Source organism: Nerophis ophidion, linkage group LG18 (assembly GCF_033978795.1).
Source record: "Nerophis ophidion isolate RoL-2023_Sa linkage group LG18, RoL_Noph_v1.0, whole genome shotgun sequence".
Classification (NCBI taxonomy): domain Eukaryota; kingdom Metazoa; phylum Chordata; class Actinopteri; order Syngnathiformes; family Syngnathidae; genus Nerophis; species Nerophis ophidion.
The window spans coordinates 20,300,123-20,317,913 of record NC_084628.1 but is presented as its reverse complement, the minus strand read 5'-3'; the positions used below and the strand labels follow the sequence as shown (position 1 = coordinate 20,317,913).

The 17,791-nt window shown below is 46.8% G+C and overlaps 1 protein-coding gene across 3 annotated transcripts in view; it reads left to right on the top strand.

Annotated features, from left to right (window-relative positions):
* Window positions 1-17,791, top strand: part of slc8a2b (solute carrier family 8 member 2b) — a 235,872-nt gene that overhangs the window by 201,265 nt on the left and 16,816 nt on the right. For all 3 annotated transcript variants that reach the window (XM_061877530.1, XM_061877531.1, XM_061877532.1), the window contains 4 exons: window positions 4,464-4,837; window positions 6,725-6,828; window positions 11,232-11,249; window positions 11,698-11,822. In XM_061877530.1, coding sequence (XP_061733514.1) covers window positions 4,464-4,837; window positions 6,725-6,828; window positions 11,232-11,249; window positions 11,698-11,822 — 621 coding nt within the window. The remainder of the gene's footprint in view (window positions 1-4,463; window positions 4,838-6,724; window positions 6,829-11,231; window positions 11,250-11,697; window positions 11,823-17,791) is intronic.

Genomic DNA, 17,791 nt, shown 5'->3' with positions numbered 1-17,791 from the left:
GGAATTGAATCATGAGGTGCCCAAAGATTCATACCTCAAAACTAAAATAACAAATACTTTTAGCCACACAATACTTTGATGCACATTATTTCCTGCCTTTGGCGGGTCACATAAAATGAAGTGGCAGGCCATATCTGGCCCCAGGGACAGTTTGACGCCTGTGATGTCAAACTATATTTCTCTCCAAAGGGCACATAACGTGTGAGTGTGTAAACATGACAGCTTTGGCCGAAATGTATTACAGAATAAATGTCAATCAAATAATTGTGTTGTGTAGTTGTAAGGATTATAATAACTATTTGAGTCATTAACTGTGTTCAAGACCGTGTCATTATTTCCACCGTGCTAATTGTGCCTGTAGGGTACAATACAGGTCAGCACGTTTGGCAGGTCACATATCAAATTTGACAGATTTCACTGAATGGTGAAATTTGAACGGGAGAGAAAATCCCTTCAGCCAGATGTAGAGACACATCCTGTGCCAGCTACTTTGCCATCAATGATACAAGAGGCTAGAGAGGTGGAAAGAAATAACGCACAGCAGGCCAGTAATATGCAAGCAGACACATAGGTGGCAGAAGAGATGGAAGGGTAGATGATGAAGAACACCATGACACTACCAGCAGGAGAAAGAGAAACATGCTAGGATGAAGGAAACCCTGCTGCTTTCTGGAAAGGATAACTACTTTCTGAGAGAACACCTTCAGAATCAGAGTCTCCAGCAGGCACAAGACTTTAAAACAACGTTGAGAACTTTTTGAATTAGCTCCTGACGTTGAGCAACTCAAACATAACGTTGAAACAACATGCTTTTTGACAACATGTTATCAATGTTGGGTTCTGACATTGATTTGACAAATATAATTTGGTCATTTCCCAACCAATAGTCTATAACACAAATACAACGTTGAAATAACATGCTTTTTGACGTTTATTCAATGTCAGGTTGTGACATTGCTTTAACCATTGAAAAGTGGTTATTTCCCAACCAATATTCTTTAACACAAATACGACATCGGAACAGCATGCTTTTTGACAACGTTTCATCAATATCAGTTTGTCACATTGATTTGACCATGCGGTCATTTCCCAACTATTATTCCACAACACAAATACAATATTGGAACAACATGGTTTTTGACAACGTTTATTCAATGTCAGGTTGTGACATTGATTTAACCATTGAAAAGTGGTTATTTCCCCTCCAATATTCTTTAACGGAAATACGGCATCGGAACAGCATGCTTTTTGACAACGTTTCATCAATGTCAGGTTGTGACATTGATTTGACCATGTGGTCATATCCCAACTATTATTCCACAACACAAATACAATATTGGAACGACATGCTTTTTGACAACGTTTATTCAATGTTGGGTTCTGACATTGATTTGACCATTGAAATGTGGTCATTTCTCAACCAACATTCTACACATCAAATACAACGTTGAAACAACATGCTTTTTGACAACGTTTAATCAATGTTGGGTTCTGACATTGATTTGACCATTGACCTGTCGATCTCACGATCCACTCTTCCCTCACTCGTGAACAAGACTCCTAGGTACTTGAACTCCTCCACTTGGGGCAGGGTCTCCTCCCCAACCCGGAGATGGCGTTCCACCCTTTTCCGGGCGAGAACCATGGACTCGGACTTGGAGGTGCTGATTCTCATTCCGGTCGCTTCACACTCGGCTGCAAACCGATCCAGTGAGAGCTGAAGATCCCGGTCAGATGAAGCCATCAGGACCACATCATCTGCAAAAAGCAGAGACCTAATCCCGTGGTCACCAAACCGGAACCCCTCAACGCCTTGGCTGCGCCTAGAAATTCTGTCCATAAAAGTTATGAACGGAATCGGTGACAAAGGACAGCCTTGGCGGAGTCCAACCCTCACTGGAAATGTGTTCGTCTTACTGCCGGCAATGCGGACCAAGCTCTGGCACTGATCGTACAGGGAGCGGACCGCCACAATAAGACTGTCCGATACCCCATACTCTCTGAGCACTCCCCACAGGACTTCCCGAGGGACACGGTCGAATGCCTTCTCCAAGTCCACAAAGCACATGTAGACTGGTTGCGCAAACTCCCATGCACCCTCAAGAACCCTGCCGAGAGTATAGAGCTGGTCCACAGTTCCACGACCAGGACGAAAACCACACTGTTCCTCCTGAATCCGAGGTTCGACTATCCGGCGTAGCCTCCTCTCCAGTAAACCTGAATAAACCTTACCGGGAAGGCTGAGGAGTGTGATCCCACGATAGTTGGAACACACCCTCCGGTCCCCCTTCTTAAAGAGAGGAACCACCACCCCGGTCTGCCAATCCAGAGGTACCGCCCCCGATGTCCACGCGATGCTGCAGAGTCTTGTCAACCAAGACAGCCCCACAGCATCCAGAGCCTTAAGGAACTCCGGGCGGATCTCGTCCACCCCCGGGGCCTTGCCACCGAGGAGCTTTTTAACTACCTCAGCGACCTCAGCCCCAGAAATAGGAGAGTCCACCACAGATTCCTCAGGCACTGCTTCCTCATAGGAAGACGTGTTGGTGGGATTGAGGAGGTCTTCGAAGTATTCCTTCCACCTATCCACAACATCCGCAGGTGAGGTCAGCAGAACACCATCCGCACCATACACTGTGTTGATAGTGCACTGCTTCCTCTTCCTGAGGCGGCGGACGGTGGTCCAGAATCGCTTCGAAGCCGTCCGGAAGTCGTTTTCCATCAATCAATCAATGTTTATTTATATAGCCCCAAATCACAAACGTCTCAAAGGACTGCACAAATCATTACGACTACAACATCCTCGGAAGAATCCATGGCTTCCCCGAACTCCTCCCATGTCCGAGTTTTTTCCCCCGCGACCGCCGAAGCCGCACACCGCTTGGCCTGTCGTTACCTGTCCACTGCCTCCGGAGTCCTATGAGCCAAAAGGACCCGATAGGACTCCTTCTTCAGCTTGATGGCATCCCTCACCGTTGGTGTCCACCAAGGGGTTTTAGGATTGCCGCCCCGACAGGCACCAACTACCTTGCGGCCACAGCTTTGATCAGCCGGCTCGACAATAGAGGTGCGGAACATGGTCCACTCGGACTCAATGTCCAGCACCTCCCTCATGACATGTTCGAAGTTCTTCCGGAGGTGGGAATTGAAACATTCTCTGACAAGAGACTCTGCCAGACGTTCCCAGCAGACCCTCACAATGCGTTTGGGCCTCCCAGGTCTGTCCGGCATCCTCCCCCACCATCGCGGCCAACTCACCACCAGGTGGTGATCGGTAGAAAGCTCCGCCCCTCTCTTTACCCGAGTGTCCAAAACATAAGGCCGCAAATCCGATGACACAACTACAAAGTCCATCATGGAATTGCGGCCTAGGGTGTCCTGGTGCCAAGTGCACATATAGACACCCTTATGTTTGAACATGGTGTTTGTAATGGACAAACTGTGACGAGCACAAAAGTCTAATAACAAAACACCACTCGGGTTCAGATCCGGGCGGCCATTCTTCCCAATCACGCCTCTCCAGGTTTCACTGTCGTTGCCAACATGAGCGTTGAAGTCCCCCAGTAGGACAAGGGAATCACCCGGGGGAGCACTTTCCAGTACTCCCTCGAATGTACCCAAAAAGCGTGGGTACTCTGAACTGCTGTTTGGTGCGTAAGCACAAACAACAGTCAGGAGCCGTCCCCCCACCCGAAGGCGGAGGGAGGCTACCCTTTCGTCCACCGGGTGGAACTCCAACGTGCAGGCTTTAAGCCGGGGGGAAACAAGAATTGCCACCCCAGCCCGTCGCCTCTCACTGCCGGCAACGCCAGAGTGGAAGAGGGTCCAGTCCCTCTCCAGAGAAGTGGTTCCAGAGCCCTTGCTGTGCGTCGAAGTGAGTCCGACTATATATCCAGCCGGAACTTCTCCACTTCGCGCACTAGCTCAGGCTCTTTCCCCCCCAGTGAGGTGACGTTCCAGGTCCCAAGAGCTAGCTTCTGTAGCCGAGGATCGGACGGCCAAGTGCCCTACCTTCGGCTGCCGCCCAGCTCCCATTGCACCCGATTATTCATTTAGTTACAATTTATTTCTTTTAACACTGCATATTTGTATATGTAAATGAATTTATCATCAATATTTACGAGTCCCTTCTTTTGCAGTACATTAGATTAGTATTTATTTTGTAATCAGCCTGACCTAAGCCTTGATAACAAGCTTTGTGATTAACACAGACTTTCACATTATTTGACAAGGCTTATCCTACTAAACTGTAAGTAGGTTAAATACATTTATTGAATAAGGTTAAAGTAAAGAGTAAGATTACTAATTTAGTGTTAATATTTTAGTGGGCCACGGGCTCCTCTAGATTGGAAAAGTTGAGCCCCGAGGTCAAAAAGGTTAAGAACCCCTGCCCTACTCGTCCAACCTCTGATTGATCCATTCCTTAATTAGCAGAACATATCTTTAAAGTCTTTATCCTCCAGGTTGGGATCATCGACGATGACATATTCGAGGAGGACGAGCACTTCTTTGTACGTCTACTCAACCTGCGTGTCGGCGACGCAGAGGGGATGTTTGAGAGCGACGAGGTGGGCGCCATCCCCAAAGCTCGCCTGATGGAGCCCCTGGTCGCCACGGTGACCATCCTGGACGACGACCACGCCGGGATCTTCACCTTCAGCGAGCGCATGGTGCGGGTGAGCGAGAGCGTGGGCACCATGGAGGTGACGGTGGTGCGCAACTCGGGCGCCCGCGGCACAGTCATCCTGCCCTACCACACCGAGTCGGGCACGGCGAAGGCCGGCGAGGACTTTGAGGATGCGCAGGGGGAGCTGGAGTTCACTAACGACCAGACCACGTGAGTCATCTCTCCAAAGCAACAATTAAGCCAATGTCTTCCTTTTTCGACGTTTGCTTCTTTACTTTCTGTTCTTTTTTTATTTATCTCATTTTTCTTTCTTCTTCCTTATTCTCCCTGCCATTAGCCGCTGGTGTCTTCCCGTCCTCCACTCTTTAGTTCCCTGCTGTCTCCTTCCGTTGTCAGGTCATATTTTCTGTGCTCCTCGTGAGCTGGTTGCCGTGGTGATATTTCACTCAGGCCTTCTCCGGAGACACTAACAAGGTTTCATCACCCTCATCACTTCTTCTTCCTCTCCAGATGCTCCGCCATCAAGCCAAACACTCGCCAACGCAATTTTCACACTTCGTTCCACTCGTCTTTTAGGGATTTACTGGGTGTGGGGAGAGTGCAAACTTGGTAAAAGTTGGCTGTGTGTGTGTGTGTGTGTGTGTGTGTGTGTGTGTGTGTGTGTGTGTGTGTGTGTGTGTGTGTGTGTGTGTGTGTGTGTGTGTGTGTGTGTGTGTGTTCTGGCAATGCTTACTTAATGGGGACATCGCTCGGTTTACACACCTTTCGGAGACCTCTGACGGTATGGGGACAAAAAAAACGGTCCCCAAAAGGGAAACCTTTTGAAATGATAGTCAGATCCATTCTGAAGATGCCTAAAGAATTTTTAAGCTTTGGCCCATAAAACATGTTTACTGGTTAGTTTGAGTGTGAAACATTTGCACAGCAGCACCCTCATCGGGCTGTAGCTGGTACTGCACTCGCTGCTCTGCTCACACTTCTTCCGTGTATATTTAATCACTTCCACCTGTGCTATTAGAGGACAGCTGTAGTGCTGTATTCTGCATATTTAATTTTATTTATTTTTTTAAACGGTCCTCAGTAGTCACGTATAAATTTGTTTGAATTATACGCAAAATTTGGTCCCCATTAACCATATTAACTCTGTTTCCCCAGGGTCCACAATAAGAATGATCCGCACATTAGAATAGAATAGAATAGAATGGATTTTATTGTCATTATATTTGCATATAACAAGATTAAGGACTCCAATTTAAGGTGCGGTAGTAGAACACATATGGGGTAAAAATAAATAACACGAGGTAATAAAGAAAAAACTAACAATTGAAATAAACAGACTACTATCCAATAAAAAATAATAAGCAATCCTGTACAATATACAAAACACTATAGAAATACAAAATACTGTACAATATACAGAACAAGACAAGAGTACCGAAGTAATAAATAACAATCAGTGTCGGACGTATTGTATTCGAAGTGTAGTATTGCACAGTAGGGTATTAGGGTAGGATATTGTAAAGAGGTGAATTATTATTATTATTGTTATTATTATTATTATTATTATTATCATTATTATTATTATAAGTTAGAATTCAACATGGTGACAGCTCTGGGAAAGAAGATGTCTCTGAACCTGTTTGTTCTGGCTCTGATACACCTGTAGCGCCTGCCCGATGGTAGCAGGTCGAACAGGTGGAAGCCAGGTTGTGTGCCGTATTTGGTGATGTTTTTTGCTTTCGTCAGGCAACGAGAGTTATGTAAATCCTTCAGGGAGGGCAGGGGGCAGCCGATGATTTTTTGTGCGGACTTAATGACTCTCTGAATCGCCTTTTTGTCCGGTTCAGTGCAGCTGGCGTACCACACCTTTTATTGCGTATGTCAGCAGGCTCTCGACAGTCGAGCGATAGAATGTCACCATCAGCTGCCTCTCTAGTCTGTTCTTCCTAAAGACGCGTATGAGCTAACTGGGCAGTGGCCATTTTACCTAATGTTTTTTATGCCTCCACAAACTGTAGAAAGGGTGGTCCCCACAAGTGATGATCAAAAACTTGGTCCCCATTCCAAATGATAACCAGTGTGTGTGTGTTTGTGCAGTCAAACACTCCTGGTGAGGATAATCGATGATGAAGAATATGAAAAACACGAAAACTTTTTCATCGTCTTGGAGGAGCCACGCTGGCTGAAGAGAGGAATCTCAGGTAACCTCACCGCTCTCAGGCAACAGGCATAGCACACACTACACACACACACACACCATGGTACACGCACACACTTCACTCCCCAAGCCCCGGGGGCTTTTTGCCACGCAGCTCGATCATTATCGGCCCTCAGCATTTTGTAGAAAGTAAATAGCTATTAATAACATATATGAATAGATGTTAGATGATTATGCTCAGTCAGTTAGGAATAAAACCAAATAGCACGGCACAACTGACGCTGTTACTTTTTCATATTGTTGATGTTGACGCCCATATTTGCTGTACAGATTGACTTTACAAAAGAGAAGTGTGGGATACTTCTGTTGCCTTATTTGTATTTGACTTTATTGAATGGATTTATATTTATGTTTGGCGTTACTTTTACGTACATTGCAGTCACCGATACATTTGATGTGACATGGCACACCACTTTTGTTGTGGTTCTATGTCAACAAAACAGCGTCAGAAGCACAGCAAGTTAAATGATAAATGATAAATGGGTTGTACTTGTATAGCGCTTTTCTACCTTCAAGGTACTCAAAGCGCTTTGACACTACTTCCACATTTACCCATTCACACACACATTCACACACTGATGGAGGGAGCTGCCATGCAAGGCGCCAACCAGCACCCATCAGGAGCAAGGGTGAAGTGTCTTGCTCAGGACACAACGGACGTGACGAGGTTGGTACTAGGTGGGATTTGAACCAGTGACCCTCGGGTTGCGCACGGCCACTCTCCCACTGCGCCACGCCGTCCCGAGTTGAATGTAGGAAGCATTTTTTTATTAGTGCTAGCAGTCCCCAACACTGCACTCTAAATTAACTTGCTATCCACAGGAATAGGCGACAGATACACAGCAAACTTACCACACAACGTGTAAGTATGCGCATTAACACACACAACTACTGTACTCCTACTACTACAGGGCAATAATATACAAAAATTGTATTACCGTACTCCTCTCTGAGCTGCCACCTTATCGTGGTAGAGGAGTTTGCGTGTCCCAATGATCCTAGGAGCTATGTTGTCTGGGGGCTTTCATGCCCCCTGGTAGGGTCTCCCAAGACAAACAGGTCCTAGATGAGGGATCAGACAAAGAGCAGCTCGAAGACAGCTCAAAGACGTCTGTGGATATACAGCAAAGTGGACTCAGACAAGGATGGGGCGAGGTACACCCCTTTGTAAGCAAATTGTCGAAAAGTTTTAGAACAACATTTCTCAACAAGCTATTGCAAGGAATTTAGGGATTTTACCATCTACGGTCCGTAAAATCATCAAAAGGTTTAGAGAATCTGGAGAAATCACTGCACGTAAGTGATGATATTACGGACCTTTGATCCCTCAGGCGGTACTGCATCAAACACCGACATCAGTGTGTCAAGGATATCACTACATGGGCTCAGGAACACTTCATAAAACCACTGTCAGTAACTACAGTTGGTCGCTACATCTGTAGGTGCAAGTTAAAACTCTACTATGCAAAGCCAAACCCTTTTATCAACAGCAGGCAGAAACTCCGCCCGCTTCGCTGGGCCTGAGCTCATCTAAGATGAACTGATGCAAAGTGGAAAAGTGTCCTATGGTATGACGAGTCCACATTTCAAATTATATTTGGAATCTGTGGACGTGGTGTCCTCTGGAACAAAAAGGAAAATACCCATCCGGATTGTTATAGGCTCCAAGTTCAAAAGCCAGCATCTGTGATGGTATGGGAGTGTATTAGTGCCCAAGGCATGGGTAACTTACACATCTGTGAAGGCACCATTAATTCTGAAAAGTACGTACAGGTTTTGGAGCAACATATGTTGTCATCCAAGCAACGTTATCATGGACGCCCCTGCTTATTTCAGCAAAACAATGCCAAGCCACGTGTTACAACACCTTGGCTTCGTAGTAAAAGAGTGCGGGTACTTTCTTGGCCCGCCTGCAGTCCATACCTGTTTCCCATCGAAACTGTGTGGCACATTATGAAGCGTAAACTACGACAGCGGAGACCCCGGACTGCTGACTGACTGAAGCTCTACATAAAACAAGAATTGGACAGAATTCCACTTTCAAAGCTTCAACAATGAGTTTCCTCAGTTCCCAAACATTTATTGAGTCTTGTTAAAAGAAAAGGTGATGTAACACAGTGGTGAACATGCCCTTTCCCAACTACTTTGGCACGTGTTGCAGCCATGAAATTCTCAGTTAATTATTATTTGCAAAAAAAAAAAGTTTAAGAGTTTGAACATCAAATATCTTGTCTTTGTAGTGCATTCAATTGAATATGAGTTGAAAAGGATTTGCAAATCATAGTATTCCGTTTATACATCTAACACAATTTCCCAACTCATATGGAAACAGGGTTTGTACATTTATATACATTTATTTGTCATACCCGTACACATTCGCACACATACAGTACAACATTTGAATTCAGGTCCATGCGAGTATTAGGAAAAACAGTAATAAATAATATATACAGTAGGCATTACCATAAGGCACTTAACAAGATTAGCTGGCTTAAGACGTTGTATGGAATGATATATATATAAGAGGAGGAGAGGAGCAGAAACGAGAGCAGGGGGAGACTATGTAGCGTTCATCAGTCTGACCGCTTCAGGGAAGAAAGCTGTCTCTGAGCCTGGTGGTTTTACTCCTTATGCTTGCCTGCGGGGAGGGGTTGAAAGAGTCCTTCATGATGCCGAGGGCTCTCCCCCTGCATCTCTGCGTGTAAAGTCCTGAGGTCTTGCACAGAAGGCCGTGGGAAGCAGCCTTCACCACCTTCTGCAGAGCCTTCCTCTCCGCTGTAATGCAGCTGCCGTGCTCTCCGTGCTCTTAACCACCCAGTTGTAGAATCTCTTTAGGAGTGAGCTCCAAAGTCCAGATTGGCCTAGCTTCCTGAGGAAATAGAGTCGCTGGTGGGCCTTCCCGGTACCTCAAGCTGGACACCACTTTCACAGCTGCTCCTCCGATGTCCACGAGAGGCGGGGTGCCACTGTCCCTTCTGAACTCGACCACCGTCTACTTGGTCTTCTTCACATTGATGTAGAGGTTGTTTTCTAGGCGCAACTGCTCTAGGTGTTCAACCTCCTGTGTGTGTCACTGGGAGCAAGCTTGCCAACCTTGAGAACTCCAAATTCGGGAGATGGGGGCGGGGGTGTATATTGTAGCGTCCTGGAAGAGTTAGTGCTGCAAGGGGTTCTGGATATTTTTTCTGTTGTGTTTATGTTGTGTTACGGTGCGGCTGTTCTCCCGAAATGTGTTTGTCATTCTTGTTTAGTGTGGGTTCACAGTGTGGCGCGTATTTGTAACAGTGTTAAAGTTGTTTGTACGCCCACCCTCAGTGTGACCTGTGTGGCTGAATGCCTTGCATTCACTTATGTGTGTGTATAAAAGCTGCATATGATATTTGACTGAGCCGACACGCTGTTCGTATGAAGTAAAAGCGGACGTGACAACAGGTTGTAGAGGACGGTAAAAGCAGTGCCAATAAGGCACGCCCCCATTATTGTTGAAATCGGGAGAAATTTGTGAGAATGGTTGCCCCGGGAGATTATCGGGAGGGCCACTGAGATTTGGGAGTCTCCCGGAAAAATCGGGGGGGTCGGAAAGTATGACTGGGAGCAAGGTGGGAGTAGTGTGCATAATGATGCAATATGTACATAGAGCTAGCCTAAATAGCATGTTAGCATCGATTAGCTTGCAGTCATAGATTGACCAAATATGCCTGATAAGCACTTCAGCAAATCAATAAAATCAACAAGGCCCACCTTTGTGCATTCACGCACAGCATAAAACGTTTGGTAGACAAACTAAGACAAAGAAGTAGCGGCATAAAACATGTCTTTCTGTGGCAGCCTCATGTAAACACACTACGATGAGTTCATCAAGTATTGCTGAAATTAGTAGGACAAAACTGTGCTTGCCAAATGCTCTCATCAGTGTTGCATGTTTAACCCAAACAGTGGGATTTCTAACAATTAGGAAGGTTTGTTCTCCTACAGAAAATATATATTTTTTTCTTCATCTTTTTCCATTTTCACACATCTCTGAAAGAGATCCAGGGGCCTCTAGGGCGGAACTGCATCCAGCTCTCGAGCCGCGGGTTGCTGAACCCAGCGTAGCATGTACTAACCTCCTGTACAATGAATTGCTTTTAAAATGTATTAATGTGTCACTTACATCGTTTAATATGTTTATTTATTTTTCACCTCTGCACTGAGCCTACAACATCTGTACCTACATACACCCAACATTCCAAACACAGACAACCAAGCAAAGTTTCGACAAACGGGAGAAGCGTTTGTGTGGGTTTTCATGGTGCAAACAGGACGTGACGGGATGACTCATGTGAGCGTTTAGTGGACGAGCCATTTAACTTATAGTGTTCTCCTCCCTCTTTGCCTTCACCACAGCCCTGCTGCTCAGCCAAGGTAAGATGGCTCCTTTGTGTCTATAAGTAAACATGGCGACAACTAATCCTCCTACCAAATTTTCTGCAACGTTCCCTCGGACTCATGCTGTTCGCTCAGCTTGCTTTTTGTTTGCTTTTCTTCTAACCGTCAGCTTTCAATTATTGTTGTTGTTTGGAAAAGACTGCATGGCAGGAAGCAGATGTTTACCAAAAAAAAAGCCCCATGTCCTGCTGCTTTTCCACCAGCCTTCTCGCTTTATCACTTTGATCACGTGCTGAGTTAGCGTGCTTTTACACACATCCACCTTGCATGCTGTCTTTGTCATCATTTCTTTGTACCTTACCTGTAGTTCTCTGTGCAACAATGCATGCCCACATAAATGGTTGACACTGGGATTTGTGAGACGTCCTCAAGTGTAGTGTGACCTGCGTGTAATTGTGTCTATTCTTCTTAATTCTTTCCTCAGAGGGGGCGGAGGGACAGCTGAGTGCGGAGGAGGAGGAGGCCCGACGGATCGCTGAGATGGGGAAGCCCATCCTGGGAGAGCATAGTCGCCTGGAGGTGGTCATTGAGGAGTCCTACGAGTTCAAGGTGTGACTTTCTTCTACGTCATTCTTTGTGATGCAGGATATCTTATACATCCATCCATCCATTTTCTACCGCTTATTCCCTTTGGGGTCGCGGGGGGCGCTGGTCCCTATCTCAGCTACAATCGGGCGGAAGGTGGAGTACACCCCGGACAAGTCGCAGGGGCAACACAGATAGACAGACAACATTCATACTCACATTCACACACTAGGGCCAATTGAGTGTTGCCAATCAACCTATCCCCAGGTGCATGTCTTTGGAAGTGGGAGGAAGCCGGAGTACCCGGAGGGAACCCACACAGTCACGGGGAGGACATGCAAACCCCACGCAGAAAGATCCCCACCAGGCTGCCCACAGGCAGGATATCTTAGTTCAGTGTTTTTCAACCACTGTCCGATGGCGCCGTCGTGAGATACAGTCAGGTGTGCCGTGGGAGATTGTCTAATTTCACCTATTTGGGTTAAAAATATTTTTTGCAAACCAGTAATTATAGTCTGCAAATGATGTATTGTTGTTGAGTGTCGGTGCTGTCTAGACTATAATACTTTTCCATATCAGTAGGTGGCAGACAGTAGCTAATTGTTTTGTAGATGTCGGGAACAGCAGGAGGCAATGTGCAGGTAAAAAGGTATCTATTGCTTAAACCAAAAATAAGCAAAAGGTGAGTGCCCCTAAGAAAAGACATTGAAGCTTAGAGAAGGCTACTCAGAACAAAACTAAAACTGAACTGGCTACAAAGTCAACAAAAAAAGAATGCTGGACGACAACAAAGACTTACAATGTACATCCGACATGACAATCAACAATGTCCCCACAAAGAAGGAAAAAACAAATGAAATATTCTTGATTGGTAAAACAGAGTAGATGCGGGAAATATCGCTCAAAGGAAGACATGAAACTGCTACAGGAAAATACCAAAAAAAGAGAAAAAGACACCAAAATAGAAGCGCAAGACAAGAACTAAAACACTACACACAGAAAAACACCAAAAAACTCCAAATAAGTCACGGCGTGATGTGACAGGTCGTGACAGTACACCTACTTTGAGACAAGAGCTATAGTGATGCATGCTTGGTTATGGTTTAAAGTCGTATTCAACGACTTTTTACTGTCACCTGAGTTTCGTTTTTTTAATGATTTCTGCTGGTGGTGTGCCTCTGTATTTTTTCAACGCAAAAAAATGTGCCTTGGCTCAAAAAAAGGTTCAAGAACACTGTCTTAGTTGATGTACAAGTTATACCCGTAAATATTTTATTTGAACAGTCGCAATTGTGGTGCTCTTTTAGTCCACGTGAGGGCACAGTTTCAGTGGCACAAACAAGTAAATTAAATCAAACCAAATCAAATCAACTTTATTTATATAGCACATTTAAAATTTACCACAGGGGTAGCCAAAGTGCTGTACAATAGGCAGGTTAAAAGATAACACAAGAAAATCGCGCAAACACAACACAACACAAACAGATCATGATTAAAAAAAAAGGCCCAAAAAAAGAAAAAACATACTAAATATCAGTGGTGTGCTGTCAGGGCCAGCAAAGCCTTCTCTACTGGCCTAACATAACCAGAAATCCTGATCACAATTAAAGACAAAAGTATTTTTTTATTTACTTTCCCTAAATATATAAAAGTCTTCATTCTCTTCATGTCATATTATGCTCCTTCCGGTGCTGTTAATTTTAGCTTATAGGGTTAGTTAACCCTAACCCTAACCCTCCTTTAATGCGCCCTATAATCCGGTGCGCTTAATATATGAAAAAGGATGAAAAAGATAGACCATTATCAGCATTACGCCTTCTTATCGGGTGCGCCCTCTGGTCCGGAAAATACGGGACTAATCCAATGTACTGCAAAATAAGGGACTCAAAAACTGATGAAAATATTACAATTACGCAGTGCTAAAATACATAAATGTTAGCTGAATTAAAAATAGGTTATAATAATACTATGTGTTTCTGTCAATTGAATTTAAGTTAGAATGAAAATACTTAACCATTTACCGGTCATCATAATTTTTGCGCCTACGAAACTTCTCTATGGCCTTGTTCACACTGCAGGTCAATCCTGATTTTTCTGCATATATGCGACCTGTATCAGATTTTTTTATGTCAGTGTGAACAGTAAAATTTTGAATTTTTCATATTCGACCCAAGCCTCTTTCGTTGGTGGAAATAAACCGGATGTAAATGCCATTCGTCCCCAATGTGAAAGTCAGCATAATTATTTGCCAAAGTACGGTTAGAAAATAAATACAATTACAATTACAAAATAAATGGTTGACAACGGAGAAAAAAACAGGTGAAAATAATTAGTTTTAAGAACTCATAAGAAAGTTCTACCACTCCTGTCTCCAACTGCAATATTGTACATGCTAATTGGGATTTGTTATGTATTGTATATATTATCTCCTCTCTGAGCTGCAACCTTATCGTGGTAGAGGAGTTTGCGTGTCCCAATGATCCTAGGAGCTATGTTGTCCGGGGGCATAAAGCCCCCTGGTAGGGTCTCCCAAGGCAAACAGTTTCTAGGTGAGGGATCAGACAAAGAGCAGCTCGAAGACCTTTATGAAGATGAAAAACCATGGACCCAGATTTCCCTCGCCCGGACGCGGGTCACCGGGGCCCCCCTCTGGAGCCAGGCCCGGAGGTGGGGCACGATGGCGAGCGCCTGGTGGCCGGGCCTGTTCCCATGGGGCCCGGCCGGGCACAGCCCGAAGAGGCAACGTGGGTCACCCCTCCAATGGGCTCACCACCCATAGCAGGGGCCATAGAGGTCGGGTGCATTGTGAGCTGGGCGACAGCCGAAAGCAGGGCACTTGGCGGTCCGATCCTCGGCTACAGAAGCTAACTCTTGGGACGTGGAACGTCACGTCACTGGGGGGGAAAGAGCCTGAGCTAGTGCGCGAAGTCGAGAAATTCCGGCTGGATATAGTCGGACTCACTTCGACGCACAGCAAGGGCTCTGGAACCACTTCTCTCGAGAGGGATTGGACCCTCTTCCACTCTGGCGTTGCCGGCAGTGAGAGGCGACGGGCTGGGGTGGCAATTCTTGTTTCCCCCCGGCTCAAAGCCTGTACGTTGGAGTTCAACCCGGTGGACGAAAGGGTAGCCTCCCTCCGCCTTCGGGTGGGGGGATGGGTCCTGACTGTTGTTTGTGCTTATGCACCAAACAGCAGTTCAGAGTACCCACCCTTTTTGGGAACACTCGAGGGAGTACTGGAAAGTGCTACCCCGATTGATTCCCTTGTCCTACTGGGAGACTTCAACGCTCACGTTGGCAACGACAGTGAAACCTGGAGAGGCGTGATTGGGAAGAATGGCCGCCCGGATCTGAACCCGAGTGGTGTTTTGTTATTGGACTTTTGTGCTCGTCACAGTTTGTCGATAAAAAACACCATGTTCAAACATAAGGGTGTCCATATGTGCACTTGGCACCAGGACACCCTAGGCCGCAGTTCCATGATCGACTTTGTAGTTGTGTCATCGGATTTGCGGCCTCATGTTTTGGACACTCGGGTGAAGAGAGGGGCGGAGCTTTCTACCGATCACCACCTGGTGGTGAGTTGGCTGCGATGGTGGGGGAGGATGCCGGACAGACCTGGGAGGCCCAAACGCATTGTGAGGGTCTGCTGGGAACGTCTGGCAGAGTCTCCTGTCAGACAAAGTTTCAATTCCCACCTCCGGAAGAACTTTGAACATGTCACGAGGGAGGTGCTGGACATTGAGTCCGAGTGGACCATGTTCCGCACCTCTATTGTCGAGGCGGCAGATCGGAGCTGTGGCCGCAAGGTAGTTGGTGCCTGTCGGGGCGGCAATCCTAAAACCCCTTGGTGGACACCAGCGGTGAGGGATGCCGTCAAGCTGAAGAAGGAGTCCTATCGGGTCCTTTTGGCTCATAGGACTCCGGAGGCAGTGGACAGGTACCGACAGGCCAAGCGGTGTGCAGCTTCAGCGGTCGCGGAGGCAAAAACTCGGACATGGGAAGAGTTCGGGGAAGCCATGGAAAACGACTTCCGGACGGCTTCGAAGCGATTCTGGACCACCGTCCGCCGCCTCAGGAAGGGGAAGCAGTGCACTATCAACACCGTGTATGGTGCGGATGGTGTTCTGCTGACCTCGACTGCGGATGTTGTGGATAGGTGGAAGCAATACTTCGAAGACCTCCTCAATCCCACCAACATGTCTTCCTATGAGGAAGCAGTGCCTGGGAAATCTGTGGTGGACTCTCCTATATCTGGGGCTGAGGTCGCTGAGGTAGTTAAAAAGCTCCTCGGTGGCAAGGCCCCAGGGGTGGATGAGATCCGCCCGGAGTTCCTTAAGGCTCTGGATGCTGTGGGGCTGTCTTGGTTGACAAGACTTTGCAGCATCGCGTGGACATCGGGGGCGGTACCTCTGGATTGGCAGACCGGGGTGGTGGTTCCTCTCTTTAAGAAGGGGGACTGGAGGGTGTGTTCCAACTATCGTGGGATCACACTCCTCAGCCTTCCCGGTAAGGTTTATTCAGGTGTACTGGAGAGGAGGCTACGTCGGATAGTCGAGCCTCGGATTCAGGAGGAACAGTGTGGTTTTCGTCCTGGTCGTGCAACTATGGACCAGCTCTATGCTCTCGGCAGGGTTCTTGAGGGTGCATGGGAGTTTGCCCAACCAGTCTATATGTGCTTTGTGGATTTGGAGAAGGCATTCGACCGTGTCCCTCGGGAAGTCCTGTGGGGAGTGCTCAGAGAGTATGGGGTATCGGACTGTCTTATTGTGGCGGTCCGTTCCCTGTACGATCATTGCCAGAGCCTGGTTCGCATTGCCGGCAGTAAGTCGAACACATTTCCAGTGAGGGTTGGACTCCGCCAAGGCTGTCCTTTGTCACCGATTCTGTTCATAACTTTTATGGACAGAATTTCTAGGCGCAGTCAAGGCGTTGAGGGGTTCCGGTTTGGTGGCCGCAGGATTAGGTCTCTGCTTTTTGCAGATGATGTGGTCCTGATGGCTTCATCTGACCGGGATCTTCATCTCTCGCTGGATCGGTTCGCAGCCGAGTGTGAAGCGACCGGAATGAGAATCAGCACCTCCAAGTCAGAGTCCATGGTTCTCGCCCGGAAAAGGGTGGAGTGCCATCTCCGGGTTGGGGAGGAGACCCTGCCCCAAGTGGAGGAGTTCAAGTACCTAGGAGTCTTGTTCACGAGTGAGGGAAGAGTGGATCGTGAGATCGACTGGCGGATCGGTGCGGCGTCTTCAGTAATGCGGACGTTGTACCGATCCGTTGTGGTGAAGAAGGAGCTGAGCCGGAAGGCAAAGCTCTCAATTTACCGGTCGATCTACGTTCCCATCCTCACCTATGGTCATGAGCTTTGGGTCATGACCGAAAGGATAAGATCACGGGTACAAGCGGCCGAAATGAGTTTCCTCCGCCGTGTGGCGGGGCTCTCCCTTAGAGATAGGGTGAGAAGCTCTGCCATCCGGGAGGAACTCAAAGTAAAGCCGCTGCTCCTCCACATCGAGAGGAGCCAGATGAGGTGGTTCGGGCATCTGGTCAGGATGCCACCCGAACGCCTCCCTAGGGAGGTGTTTAGGGCACGTCCAACCGGTAGGAGGCCACGGGGAAGACCCAGGACACGTTGGGAAGACTATGTCTCCCGGCTGGCCTGGGAACGCCTCGGGATCCCCCAGGAAGAGCTAGACGAAGTGGCTGGGGAGAGGGAAGTCTGGGTTTCCCTGCTTAGGCTGTTGCCCCCGCGACCCGACCTCGGATAAGCGGAAGATGATGGATGGATGGATGGATGGATATATTATATAAAAATATAATACAACATATCAGTATATATTATATACTCTATATATGATATGTACGTAAATATTACATATTTGTTATATTTTATATTGCTACTATGGTACATTTTTAGTCTGCTTTATACCTGCATTATCCTTCCCATCCATACCCTTTCCATCCTTTGTAATTGAGCTCCTGTGTGGAACAATTTC